Consider the following 13,658-nt stretch of genomic DNA (forward strand, 5'->3'; position numbering starts at 1 on the left):
ACAAGTATCATTACTGATCTTCGTCACCAGGTTTCCTTGCTTCCTTTCAACCTAATCCTTTTCACTACATTTCCCAATTTTCCGTGGGGTGCGACCTGGAACTTGGTTTTAATTGGTTTTGTTTTCCTTTTCTTTGTTTCTGTCTCAGTACGATATTTGTTGGCATCTTTTCAGGGAGCACGGTTCACCTCGCCCCTCCTAGTGGCGCCAACCGCATATTGTTTTGAAGTTAAGGAGAGATATTAGCACAGCTGCTTGATCTGCAGCACGATCTACCATGGACTCTATGAGGTCATTGAACACATCGCTCCCTAGCTCGACTCCTCGCCCTCAACCTCCTGAGCAACTTTTACAATCGTTCAAAGCGGCCGCGCTATCCGTTACCAATCTTTATAAAAATGCAGTCTACGAGCAATCACAGGCGAAACAAGCTGGCTACCAGGAAGCAATTGAGGACCTACTGCATTTTCTAGACAAAGAAGGCCTCGGCCTTGCTGGTGGAGAAGGATCGAAAATCCGACAATGGGCAGCTGAAAGGAGTGATGGAACCGGGACTCCGAGCGACGATGACGAGCCTGAGAAGCAACCTCGAAGCACTAGCCCCGTTGCTACACGAAAGGAACAAACCAAGCCAGAAGGCGCTCGACAGCCACCCAAGTCGACCTCGACTGATGAGTCCGTTGCTACGCAGCAACAGACCCCACTTTCCAACTCTCAAGTCACCGAGGCAAACACCCTTGATAAACCGGCAGTCTTTACTTTCACTGCTGGGCCTTCATTTCCTCCATGTCAAGAACCTGATGTAGATATGCAATCCTCCGACAGCTCGACTGCCTCATCTCAAGATAGTTCACCTGTGAGTGTATCTGTTCTGCCTCGGACCTCACGACAACAAGCCCGGCACAACAACTTTTCACGGACCAACCCTCGAGCATCCACACGGGAACCTTCCGTCGGCGCGGGCTCAAAACGAAAGTTTGCAGTTCCTGATTTTTTCGACATATCGGGGTTAGGAAATAGGGATATATTTGGGGGCGGCAAACGCGGCCGTTTCACCTAGAGAATGTAGTATCGACGATTGGACGAACCTCATATTCTTATGGTAACGCAGCGGTTTGATTGAATTTTGAGTTCACGGTGCATTTGGAGGGAGTCTCGCATGTGGTCCTCTTTTGGCCACCCCTTGTTGTCTTCGTTTTCCAGCCTTTTGTCTTCATTGCTTTCCTGTTTTCTATAACGGTTAAACATATAGAGGTTATCAGATCTGGTGATACCCGGTGGGGCAGCTCTTGTGATACTTGTTTCGTGTAATTCTTCTCATTTTGTTCTTCTCCTTTCCTTCATTTGTTCTACATGCATATATGACGACGCTTAGGCGATTATTTTTGTTCTCAGTCAGTTCTAATACAAGAATAACTGGATGTCAAACAGGGCACAATCTTGTATCAAGGCTACTGTATTATTTAATTAAAAGCCCTGTAAATACCCATTCCCACCAGTGTTGCGGAGATAGCCGCAATGCCTAGCCTCCGCGAGCCCATTTTATATTTCGTAGCGCTTTGCATGACCGTGCGCTCTTGCTTCTGCAGATTGCTCATCCCCGTATAATAGCTGTAGACACCGAGACCAATAAATGCGGCGGAACCTAATTACATTGTGTATGTGTCAGACGACAGTCCACTAGATCATTTATACTTATATAGATATATATGAGGAAGCTGTAGGAAACTAACCTGTGACTCTGCAAGCTGTACAGTCGTCATATTGGTCTTCTGCCAGTAGGCGTTTAGCCTCTTTGGACTCGACGTCCCAGGCGCGGCCGTTATTCTCCGAAGTTGAAGACATTGGAATGGGTTGGTTGGTTGGGCGCTAGTTGCACCGGAGTAGTACTGTAGGTATTATCGAGTTTCTCGGGAATCGTAAAACTGTATCACTGGGCAAGAAAGCACAGTTGATCAGTGACTCGACAGCAAAGAACTGCCTTGAATTTCAGCGAGAGGAATCGCATCGATACAAAAAAAGGCGGCAATCAACGGCAGAACACGGGGACAATTTAAAGATGTCATGAGCGCAGGCCCGATGTCGTTGCTTCTCCCCACCGATAAAGGAACCAAACAGATCGGCATGATGAGCGGGGAGATTGATGCGCTCTATATCTACGATGAGCATAAGTAAGCTTATCTTCCGATGTGCTTTAACATCCGTTCTACAATAACTGACATCGATCCACAGTAATCCTCTCGTAGAGCAGGTCTATCGCTCCCGTCCGCCCTCCGCAGCTACTATTCTACCCCTCTACCTCGCGCATCCAGCTCCGCGGCCGTCGCTTCTTTATATCCCTAATGCTACGCCCCCCGTAACCGTTTTTTCAATTGTTCAGTCAAACTTGCTTTTTTTGGCGCTTTCCGAAGTTGATACGGAGCCACTCGTTGCGCTAGAGTTCCTACATCGTGTAGTGGATGTACTTGAGGAATTCGTCGGAGCACCGTTGATTTCACACAAGATACAGGCAAACTATGAAGTGGTTGCACAGTTACTCAATGAGATGTGCGATGCAGGTGTCGTATGCAATACGGAGCTAAATTCGCTACAGGAGGCCGTTGAGATGCCGGGGTGGATGGGGAAGTTACTAGGTAATGTCGGCTTGTCTGGGTGAGTCTCACATTACCAGTCTTCTTTGGTTCTATATACAATTGCCGGTTAGAACCACCAATATTTGGCTACTAATATGATTGCCTCCGAAGATCTTCTACACCTATCTTGGGGCCTCCGAATACGCTCAAGCGGTCAATCTCAGCCAATGCGGCGACTCAAGGACCTGCGATACCATGGAGAAGATCTGGGGTGCGGCACACTTCCAACGAGCTATATGTTGATATTATCGAATCACTCTCGGTCACGATGGCGCCTTCAGGGCGATTACTCTCTGCCTTAGTGTCCGGCACCATCGCCTTCACAGCCAAAATATCCGGTGTTCCTGAATTACTGCTTTCCTTGACGGCTCCTGGTGGTCAGCAAGCCATTGGACGCAAGCTCGAGTTACCCGTTTTTCATCCCTGTGTACGACTGGCAAAATGGAGAGAGCGACCAGGGGAGCTGAGCTTTGTGCCCCCAGACGGGCGGTTTATTCTTGCAGGGTATGAGGTAGACCTTCTACCAATAGATCCCAGTCTCGATCAGCCTCCAAGTCATATGGAGAAGCTCTTTCTGCCCGCAATTGTAGACATTCGTAAATCTCTCGGCTCATCTGGCTCCGATTTCGAAGTCCGCTTGATCCTCAACACAAATTTCCCGGGATATTCGTCTTCAAACCGGCCTGGAGGACGAAATGGTTCCGGTACGTCGACACCGTCGTTTCTTGGAGGAGGCGGGAACTCCTCGGGTCCTGTCTTAGAAGATGTTTTGGTCACGATACCCATTCCGAAATCAGTCCGTAATATCACAGACATGCAAGCCAGCCGCGGTGATGCGCTCTTCTCCCCCGGTAACAATGTCCTTGAATGGCGAGTCCCGACCAAAGACGCTGGAACCGTCTCGGGCACCGCAACCCTCCGTTGCACCGTGGCCGGACATTCAACTGGCGACGATGACTTTGATGACGAAGCCGAAGAAGTCGATCCGGAAGCAAATCTCCTCCAGGGCTACTACGACCCCGAACCCTCAACATCCTACCAAGCCCCCGAAGAAGGGACAACAAAGCGGAAAACGAAGAAAAAGAAGAAGAAGAAGGTCAAGAAGTCTTCTCGCGCCGCCCCCGCCATACCAGATGCAGACCAACAGGAGGAGATACCCCAAGAGCCATCGCAACCGCAATCTCCGACACCTCCTCAGCCCTCCCTTTCACCTCAACCACAAGCACAACAACCTCCAACAGACGACGCCTCCCGCTCAATCTTCCATACTACACAACGCAAAACCAAAGCCCAGCTGAACGCAACTCTCATGCCTAATTCTGCCGCGGTGTCATTCTCAGTCAGAGGCTGGCTACCCTCAGGAATCAAGGTGGACAGTCTGAACATCGACCCGCGACGAAGCCGTGGCTTGGGCGAGACTGTGAAGCCCTACAAGGGAGTGAAGTATTTATGTGTCAGTCGAAAAGGAGTTGAGAGAAGATGTTGAGATATATTATTCTTATTCTTATACTTTGATGTTTTTTACCCTTCTCGTTGCTGCTCTTTGGCTACATGGATGACAATCTAGCAAGGATCTGATATAGATGATAAGCATTCATCATTCGCATGATACGAATAATGATACTTGACATACGTTCAAATAGAATACATAGAACCAAACCCGTGATGAAAGCGAAAGCAGTTGAGTCGTAGGTTAACTCTACCTAGCCAGCTAGCTGGAAGATTTTTCATATATCTCGTTTGTACAACAATACACTTTCAACAATATAGCAACGCTACCGAACCAAAAATATTATATATCCGAATCGAAAATATTAGGTCATATTAAAGCTTCGAAGCGCGGCGTTCAAGAACCTGAAGCACGAGATAGGCCACTAACCAAAAACGAATTGTGAGCAAGTTCATCATAAATAGGGTATTAGATCAATGGAGTAATTGGGTGCAGAATGAACAAAATGGTATCTTAGAAGCAAAATAATATATCAAGGAAATTGAGCCAAAAGAAATGGTGGGAAGGAATGAAAGGAAAGCGGCGATTAATAAGCCCTCCCAAAAGACACAGAAAGGGAAGTTAGGGTATCGGGCGTGTTTATTCTCTGTCTGGAGAGGTACGGACAGTAAGAATTCGGACGTTTCAAGGTCGATATGGGGTTATATGAGAGAGGCCGAAGAGGGGCAGGCAAATCTATCGAGTGTTTCGACGAACGAGACGAAAATAATCACTTACCAGCAGCGACAACGACGGCTCTGCCAGCACCAGCCTTCGCAGAGCCTCCGCCGAGAGTTAGGATGTAACGCAGCCAGCCGAATCGGATCTTGTTTCCGTTACGATCGAAATCGGGTGCAAGGGTGTTGGCTGCCTTGAACTTGCTCAGCTTACCCGCATATGGTGGGTAGCGGATTGAGAGGATGGATTCGAGCCAACTAGGTGTGCTAGTAATGGGACGACGGTGAACGAAGACGTCGAAGCTGGCCTTGCCACGGTAGGCGCCGTGACCACTTTCACCGACACCACCGAATGGTAGGGTGGGAATGTGCAAAGCAGCGTCGTTGACGGAGACACCACCAGAGCGAGTAGAAGAAAGAACTTGGAAAGCGTCAGACGATCTAATACGGCCTTTTTCAAGCAATAATGGGGATCAAAACGTGCGGGGAACATACTCTTTTCTGTATCTGCCTTAGAGCCGAACGGGTAAAGACCCAGAGGAGTGGCCTGAATTCCATTGGCAATGTCGACTGCCTGCTCGAGGTTGTCCACGGGCAAGATAGGAATCAAAGGTCCGAAGCTCTCCTGCGTCAGCATCGAATCATCAACTGAGTCCACCAGTACCAAGGTTGGCTCAATGAAGCGCTCCTTTTCGTCCATTGTACCTCCCATCAAGATCTTGCCCTTGGTATTGTCGAGCATTGACTTGATGCGACGGAATGCACCTTCATTGATGATGCGAGAATAGTCTGGTGATGCCTTGGCACCCTGGGGATAGAATTCATTATAAGCTTTCTTGAATTCTTCAATCACGGCAGGCACAAGGTCTTTGTCAACCAGCAGGTAGTTCTGAGAGGTACAGATTTGTCCAGAATTCATCAATTTACCCCACAGAAGTCTCCGCGCAACGAGTCTCGGGTTGGCGCTCTTAGTTATGATGGCCGGGTTGATGCCACCCAGCTCCAGCACGACGGGGGTCAAATGGGGAGCAGCTGCCTTGGCGATGATACGACCGACGGTGGCGCCACCAGTGAAGAAGATCTTATCCCATCGCTCAGCGAGCAAAGCTTGGGTCTCCGGGATACCTCCTTGAATAACAGTATAGCAGGACGGATCGAGAGCTGCTTCGATGATTCGCTGGATAACAACCGCAGAGTTGGGCGCAATCTCACTAGGTTTAATCACAACAGTATTACCAGCTGCGATAGCGCCGATGACCGGACCGAGTGTCAATTGGAAGGGATAGTTGAAAGCGCTGTTGAAATATTCTATTAGTATGCTTCCGCAAGCGAAAGAGTCCAAGACGTTTCATTGGGGATCGGATTAAAGGGGGCGGGGGTTGAACTCACCCAATAACCAGAACACAACCCAGAGGATCCTTCCGAATCTTAGGATTCATAAACTTGAAGGTTAAGTCAATATCTTCAGCTTTTTCATCCTTGGCCCACTTGTGCAAGTTTCGAGTCACGAACACGAGGTCATTCTGTAGCCATCCACTCTCAGCGACCTCGGTTTCGAAACGAGGTTTACCCAAGTCTAAAGCTGAAGCATCGGCGATCTCTTGTTCATGATCCTTGACACTGGAAAAGCAAACAAATAAATATCAGTCAATCTATGCATTGTGCAGCTCTTTGCCAAGCTAAAAAAACTCACGCCCAGTAGAGCTTCCGGAGCTGGACCAGTCGAAATTCAAGGTCGCGAGTCTTGTGTTCCAGGAAAGTCTTGCGTAAAGTAGACACGCGACCCGGAATATCCTCGACAGGAGTGAACTCGAGAGGGGGGATGTTCGAAGCGACCATGGTGACAGTCGTTGGTCGGAATGGAGAGGATGGGGAGTGGCGTCGGAGAATTGATGCGGAGACGGAGCACCCCTACTAGTAGTATGAGCTGATCAGGTGTTATCGCTTGCCCTGAGAGCTTCACGTAGCGTAAAGGAGAGACGATAAAACTATTATTAGAGACAGCCAAGGGGGAATTTGAAATTCATATATAAACCATTCTTACTTTTGACTACGGAGATGATAGACTAATCGAAAATACATAAGAGAGTCACATAAGCAACCCACATGATCCTTTTCCCCTCATCGGCAGCGACAGTTGAACCGCGGTATTCCTCCTCCCCTTGGACCATAAAGTTGGGTCGGACGAATGGACCCGCACCATTCATCATTCGAGAACGAACTCCTATACCAAGCTGAGAACTGACAGTGAATTTTATTAAGACCGTCTAATATTTCCTCGGCTTATTCTCAAACTAGTGGTCAGGGTGAGGACCAAGTGTTTACAGCTACGGAATATCAACACCAATGACTTCTTCCCCACTGCGTTTTAGCTCATGGTTGTTATTCTGTTTAGGTAAGGATCGGCATTGCGATCGACGGAACCTCGCAAGGAGTTCTCCATTGGGCGTCTGCTCCAAATCTCCGAAACCTCCTATGACAAGTACTCTCTTGACATACTCCACCATGTGGCATTTCTAGAAATTAAAAATAACTGTATATACATTTCAAATAATGATTCACTCAGCCAGGTCCAGGCCTCAACCTAATATAAGTTCGTTACTGTTCTCTCCAGGTGGACAGTACTCCGGAGTAGTGTCCGATGATACAAGTCAATCTGCTGTTAACAGTAACTATAGAAGATCAGTGTATCTGCAAGAAAAACCGAAAAATAACCTATTCAGGCCCTGTTAGATAGAACTCTATGAGATACTCATCGGGTGCAGTCTCAAGTCCGACAAGCAGTCGCTTATCTATCTATCTAAGGACTGGAGTGACAATCCCATCAGTCGAGACAGAAATCTGACTCCTCCTGCCTTAATAGGGCCTCATGGAGAACAACCCTAAACAAGTTCTTCACCCTAGACCTGTCAGAGAATCTCACTTGTGAAACAAGTCCTTGAGGTCTTTACTAGGTTAAGTTTTAACAAATTGATGTTTGTTATATCAAACTCCGAGCGGATGGCCTAAGTTTGATCACTTATCTAGAGGCTAGAGCCATACCAGAAGATTCTCCCGCCAATTCCAAGTGGCACGTCTGGTCGAGGCTGACGGCTGTTGATACCTCGTAGATGTTACCATGACTGGAAACCGGAAGAAGAGACAGCATCGCGTAATCAAACACTTTCTTCCGCAATCTTTCCTTTGGGGGGTAGGGGTCTCGCGTCCGCGGATCCCATTTTCGGAGGCCGCGGGTCAGGAAGACCAGACCCCAGAAGCCTTTTCGGTAGGTGGCGAGCATGGCAGGGCTGGATCTCCGGAATCTACTTGTCAAATTTAAGGTTCGACAAGTATTACAGTTGCGGGGGTGCGGGTGAGTGACTGAGAGATTGAAGCTATTGATTGTGAGAAGACTTTACTCCGTAAGCACATTTCATACTACGTTAGGTTTAATGCCGGAAGTGGGTGACCATGTGGAGGTCGCATGAATGGCTATGCCGGTTCGCTGGGTAGGCATAGTCGATCTTGGTTTCTGAAATGTAGACGGGGTTGTTCAGCCAGATTGACATACGGTTGGCCCTGATATCTTCGTGTATGACTTCGCTGGCACCTTGGGTTGAGCAATCACCATCTACAGCGTACTGACACAGACTGCTTTTTGAACTGGCTATAGAAGTCCTCCCAGGGGGAATGGCGAGCTGAAGGGACATTTACTGGCAGCCTTCAGTGCTATGAGGATATTTGCGAATGTGCTGATCCAGAATAACATGTTCAATAGGATTGAAAGGCAGTAGCAGGGTTAAGTAGGAGTCGTGTCTATAATGCTTGCGATGGTTATATTTCTCGGATCTAAGCTTGGGGAGTGGTGAACGAGGACGAGATAAATACTACGAGACTACGAGATGCCTCAGCTTACAAGACCCGTACTCCAACCGGGAACTATGCTAGGCCCACTGGCATCAATAGCCTTAGCTTCAGCGCCGCCAGTCTCCTTAGTGCTTACATTGTACACGCAGTGTGGACCACTACTTCCTAACTATCTATGTACATATGGATGTAACTTGTCAGGTGAGTTATCATGAGGCCCATTATATTCAAGAGACTGAAGTCTCCTTTCCAGTGTCTCCACCACACACGTGGGGAACGATTTGCACCTGCTTAAATCAGGCCCGTACCTCGCTATATAAAATAGCGCTAGTTGAGGCTACATGGCTAGAACTTTAGGGTACTTAGGGCCCGTCCCTCTAGCCTCCGGCCCCGTCTACTAACTTAAACACAACGGCGGTTAATCAGATCACTTTTAATGCCGAAACATTCAATTTGTCATTGTACTATGGTATGGGAAAGGAAGAAATGGTCACTGAATTGTGGTCGTGCTCTTTCCGGACTTAGAAGACCCTAAAACTGTATATAGAATGAGATAGCTGCAGAAGCTCTAAGCAGAATCAAATCCCCCGCACATATACTTTCTGGTCAGTAATTATTCTTTATCTCAAAATCCATGCCATGAAACTGTACCGAGAGTACAAATTATTACTGTATGCCAGAGTATAAACCAATATACCGGATACAGAGTTACGGTGCCGTCGTAGCTATACTAATCACTTGGAACAAGTAAACGGAGTACTAATGTAGACGGCTGAAGTGCCGTCACGGACTACCTTGAATTTGAAATCAGAGTAACATATAATTTCAATGCTTATTATTCCTACTATCTTAATATTGTCGATGTAGAGGATGAACCATATATTAAGTCCAGAAAGTTCTGATATCCCGAACGACATAGCATAGTCTCAAATAGTTCTATCTGAAAGCATCAACACCTTTAACAGCAAGGCCCAAATGGCCATTCCCACCCCTTCATATACTCAGCGACCAACAAGCAAAATTCATGACCAAACCCCTCGCCGTATAAGCGCATCAATGCGTTGCCCAGAGTTTATTCGTCTTCGGACTCCAGTAAATTGCAATGTGCTGGACACTGCTGGTGCATTAGAGGCTAACAAATATAGTCCTTGGTACTGTTCAAGTGTATAATCCCACTACGTAAAAAAAATACCGCTTAGTTGCGGGTTGGAAAAGAGTTCGGTTTCACTGATGTATATATTCACGTGCGGGGGACTAGATTATAGGATCAATGGCAGGAGACGGCTAACCGCGGTACGCCTCGGGATTGGCAGAATTTTTGAACACATTTTGAGGTCGTTCATCGGATTGTGTTTTTTTTAGAGGGTCATTGGATTGGACTTGTCAACACTCAGAGTCTAATCTTAACTGGCTAGAATGAATAGACATAGATTATATTATATTATATTCAATTATTACATTCATATAACCTGGTTTCATAGAGATAGAAGGGTGTACGGTTTTCCAGTAAAGGGCTGTTTTCGAGCTTTGAGGTCCAGGAGGCCTCACTAGCGCGGATTTCCTCAGACCGCCTTTCTTTTAACCTTTGTCATTTCGGTATCCAAGGGTCTTTGTACAGTAGGTAGTATGGAATACCGCCAAGGATACTGATACTTTACTACTATCTACTTTTTACAAGGAATGAGATATTGCACGAATAAAAGAAGAATGCGATAACTAGATCATGCTATGAAAAACGATCCTTTTCATCAAGGAAGCTACAATCTATACATCAAAAACTCCTGGTGGGTACTCGAAGTCGGCTAAAAACAAAACAAAATCATCAAAAACGGCTTGTGAGTTGAGCTCAGTGCTTGAACTGATCTTCCGTCACACCCTTGCCCATGGCCGCAGTGCTGCTCACACCGCCAGTGACCATCTTGAGGAGGTTATCCACATAATTGGCACCGCTCCATTTCTGGTGGGTAACCACATCGACTCCCTGCTCCATCTCCGGCTCTTGGACCAATTCACCATAGGCACGCATGCCCTGCTTGGAGTAGGCCTTGGCGAACTGGTCGGAAATGAGGGCTGTGGTGTGCAGACCAGCCAGGGTGATGAACTGCCAGCAGTAACCCAGAGCACCCAAGCGCTTGATGTACGTCTCCTGCTCATCGCGGGGCATGGCCTTCTTCCAGTTGAACGAGGGCGACAAGTTGTAGGCAAGTCTAGAAGTTCTTCGTTAGCACCCGATATCGTAGGTATCAATTGATGCCGGTCTACTTACTTTTGCTCGGGCCACACGGCGTGAATGCCTTCAGCAAACTCCTTAGCCTGGGCGTAGTCGGGGAGCTTGCTCTCCATCCAGATAAGGTCGGCGAATGGAGCATAAGCAAGACCACGGTTAATGGCACACTGGGTGCCACCCTGGAGCCGGTAGTAACCCTCACGGGTGCGAGGCGCATCCCAGTTGAAGTAGATGTCCTGTCCAGTGATGTTCTTGGCGATCGCGCGAGCTTCAAGGTTGCTCTTGCCCTTAGCAGCCTTCAGGTATTGATCAATGAGGGATTGCTTGTTAGAGTGGGCACCCTTGTTGATGGCCTCAATGACGGCATCGTTGAAAAGCTTCAGGCCAGCCTGAGCAACCCACTGGTCTTCGATAGCCTGAAGCTCGTCTCCCTGCTTTCCAGCTTGTTCGGCCGCCACCATGAGATCCACGAGAGGCTGGATGTTGGGGTTGGTCGAGCCGACGATGAAGGCATGGTCACGGTGATCGATGGTAGAGGTGATGAGAGTAGCAGCTTCGGCGTCGGTTCTGGCAATGGCAAGAAGATCGGTGCCTGGGGATAGTTAGTCGACAAGATCTTTTCTTAGTTCGCTTTTTAAAGCCACAATTAGGATAGGCACACGTACCCATGATATCTGCCTGCGCACGGATGGCGACCAAACGGTTGATGTGCTCGCTAATGGGCACAAGAACCTTTCCAGCCATGTGGCCACACTTCTTGGTACCAGGAGCTTGGTCCTCAATGTGAATACCAGCAGCACCGCGCTCAACAAACAGCTTGGTCAACTTCATAACCGCAGTCAAACCACCATGTCCAGTGTCAGCGTCAGCGATGATGGGACGCAGGTAGTCAATGTTTGCCACATTTCCGCGCTTCTCCTTGGGCGTCGTAATCCGTTCCTCACGCTGTTTCCGGTCATGGAACAGCTGGGCCATCCATAGCTGGTTTACCTTGTTTGGCACAGTGTTCTGGGACGATTAGTATGGGAGCTATTTAATCCGATGTGTTCAAATCGAGTGGAGCTTACCATGGGGTAGTCAGCAAGATCCGGAGACGGCTCATCGGTAGAGGAAGCAGTGGAAGAGCTCTGCCAGCCAGAGACATAGACGGTGTCAAGGTACTTTGCCATTTGGGTGACCATTGTGGGTTCGAGACAGCCGTAGGTGAAGCTAGCAACTTTGTTCTAAAACAATCGGATATTAGCTACTGTCCCGATTTGTTTCGACTTGAATACATACCTCGAAGTTGCTCTCCAGAATTTTCCAGAGCTTCTTGCTCTGGACATTCGAGGGGTACTCAATCTTCAGGTTTCCACGCTTGGCCACAATCTGCTCTGCAGAGAAAGGGCGCTTGGTGTGTCGCCATCTGGAATCGGTCCACCAGGCCTTGACGGCCTGGACGTCGTCCAAGTACTTCTTGTCCTCGTCCTCGAGATAACCCATGGTGTTGAAGATAATGAGGAGCTTTTAAAGGGGAATAAATATAGAGAGAAATGCAATGATATAATACAGCAGGTACTAATGCAGTGGATATAGTCCCCTTGTCTGATCGGAATACTGATAATCAGAAAGAATGAAAATCAAGGGGGAGAGAAAGATTAAAAAGAGTCTGCTATTCAAAAGCTCTAAATGAATCACCAGGCCAAAGCCAAGGTACTTATTGAGTTGCACGCGCCATGAAAATGCGTCAGAGGGCTGACCTGTCGTCGGTAAACGCTCGGCTCAGCGGGACAAGAAGGAATGTCACAGAACTCCGGCTTCGCGTCAACCGGGGAAAAGTTACCAGGATCTTCTGCAGTCACCATTGGACTAGGTTTACCGTAAACTAAATTCACAAGCCAATGCCGATAATCGGGCATGGTGACTGGTGCTGCGTTCGGAAGAGAGGATCGAGACTTTGGGAAGATCCTCGGTCTAATGGACCTCTGATGCATTCGCCACTATGAGTATCTGCACGCCTAATAATTCAATAACCCTAATAGGAGTGGCCCTAAAATCGCTGACCGGGCATTGAGTCATACCTGTATAGCAGATAGTACCCTTTTTCTGTAGCAATTGATCACTTTGTTCGAGATACACGGCGGAATGAATCTCAAACGTTCTGAATTACTCTAGTATAAAGAAAGTTAAAATGACGTCGGAACATGTGCTTATTCTGGATGACCGTACGTGACAATACGTACCAGACAAAAGTATATCCCACTATCGTAATCTCTCGTATGCTACATTACAGCTATTCTGAGTCATCAGAACTCCGGGGTAAAAACCTCACCCTTTTCTTTCTTCCCCACAACCGCGCATTAGTAACGGAGCAACAAGGATCATTTCAACGAGATTGGTCGCTGGCAGATTAGATCCGTGATACTTAACCTCCACGGATGACTTTGACATCAGTATTCTAGTCTACACTCCGCGGGTGTTGCGGAACTGACTTCCAAGTTCGATCTTGATACAGGCAATATCGGATTAGTCCCAGAGAGGCAAGAACCTCGGTAGTCAACTTACCAATCACAAGCGCCTGTGGTCTCACTCTTGAGATGCACGAGAATAGGCCTCGGGTAAATAAGGAGCCATTATCGTTTCGTTATCGACTCGATGAGTCTCTGCTGCAGGGATAATAGCCAATATACGGTATATAAATCTTCGGACGTTGACCGAAGAGCCAGATCACTTTTATACAGGAAGCGGGAGAGAGATGAGGTGCGACTGGGCGATGATGAGGGGGTTTCTGGTAAATCCCTCGTATA

The 13,658-nt window shown here is 47.7% G+C and overlaps 6 protein-coding genes across 6 annotated transcripts; 2 read left to right on the forward strand and 4 right to left on the reverse strand.

The window, feature by feature from the left end:
- Positions 1 to 277: 277 nt before the first annotated feature.
- Positions 278 to 1,060, forward strand: F9C07_11226 (uncharacterized protein; the record flags this gene model as incomplete). The annotated part of the gene is made up of 1 exon (XM_041284421.1): positions 278 to 1,060. The coding sequence occupies one exon, from the start codon at positions 278 to 280 to the stop codon at positions 1,058 to 1,060; it is 783 nt and encodes a 260-aa protein (XP_041139954.1).
- Positions 1,061 to 1,463: 403 nt separating this feature from the next.
- Positions 1,464 to 1,845, reverse strand: F9C07_11227 (uncharacterized protein; the record flags this gene model as incomplete). Its single annotated transcript, XM_041289027.1, has 2 exons — positions 1,464 to 1,645; positions 1,734 to 1,845. The coding sequence occupies 2 exons, from the start codon at positions 1,843 to 1,845 to the stop codon at positions 1,464 to 1,466; spliced, it is 294 nt and encodes a 97-aa protein (XP_041139953.1).
- A 219-nt stretch (positions 1,846 to 2,064) lies between these two features.
- F9C07_11228 (putative AP-3 adaptor complex subunit MU) lies at positions 2,065 to 4,119 on the forward strand (the record flags this gene model as incomplete). The annotated part of the gene is made up of 3 exons (XM_041289025.1): positions 2,065 to 2,171; positions 2,233 to 2,652; positions 2,745 to 4,119. 3 exons carry the CDS (start codon positions 2,065 to 2,067, stop codon positions 4,117 to 4,119), a joined length of 1,902 nt encoding a protein of 633 aa, XP_041139952.1.
- A 287-nt stretch (positions 4,120 to 4,406) lies between these two features.
- Positions 4,407 to 6,638, reverse strand: F9C07_11229 (putative aldehyde dehydrogenase; the record flags this gene model as incomplete). Its single annotated transcript, XM_071507575.1, has 5 exons — positions 4,407 to 4,507; positions 4,861 to 5,250; positions 5,295 to 6,094; positions 6,189 to 6,419; positions 6,493 to 6,638. The coding sequence occupies 5 exons, from the start codon at positions 6,636 to 6,638 to the stop codon at positions 4,458 to 4,460; spliced, it is 1,617 nt and encodes a 538-aa protein (XP_071366098.1). The 3' UTR covers positions 4,407 to 4,457.
- A 1,180-nt stretch (positions 6,639 to 7,818) lies between these two features.
- F9C07_11230 (uncharacterized protein) lies at positions 7,819 to 8,079 on the reverse strand (the record flags this gene model as incomplete). Its single annotated transcript, XM_071507576.1, has 1 exon — positions 7,819 to 8,079. One exon carries the CDS (start codon positions 8,077 to 8,079, stop codon positions 7,819 to 7,821), a length of 261 nt encoding a protein of 86 aa, XP_071366099.1.
- Positions 8,080 to 10,336: 2,257 nt separating this feature from the next.
- Positions 10,337 to 12,577, reverse strand: F9C07_2280236 (isocitrate lyase AcuD). The gene is made up of 5 exons (XM_041289016.2): positions 12,151 to 12,577; positions 11,940 to 12,095; positions 11,538 to 11,880; positions 10,912 to 11,464; positions 10,337 to 10,852 (listed from the first exon to the last, which is right to left on the reverse strand). Exons 1-5 carry the CDS (start codon positions 12,352 to 12,354, stop codon positions 10,492 to 10,494), a joined length of 1,617 nt encoding a protein of 538 aa, XP_041139950.1. The 5' UTR covers positions 12,355 to 12,577; the 3' UTR covers positions 10,337 to 10,491.
- Positions 12,578 to 13,658: the final 1,081 nt, after the last annotated feature.

The sequence above is a fragment of the Aspergillus flavus genome, chromosome 1 (assembly GCF_009017415.1).
Source record: "Aspergillus flavus chromosome 1, complete sequence".
Classification (NCBI taxonomy): Eukaryota; Fungi; Ascomycota; class Eurotiomycetes; order Eurotiales; family Aspergillaceae; genus Aspergillus; species Aspergillus flavus.

Excerpts from the sequence above, each read along its gene's own strand:
- F9C07_2280236 (XM_041289016.2), bottom strand. The coding sequence starts at position 12,354 with ATGGGTTATCTCGAGGACGAGGACAAGAAGTACTTGGACGACGTCCAG. Across the intron at positions 12,096-12,150 it reads TTCTGGAGAGCAACTTCGAG|AACAAAGTTGCTAGCTTCAC; the intron begins GTATGTATTCAA and ends CGATTGTTTTAG. Across the intron at positions 11,465-11,537 it reads TGCGCAGGCAGATATCATGG|GCACCGATCTTCTTGCCATT; the intron begins GTACGTGTGCCT and ends AACTATCCCCAG.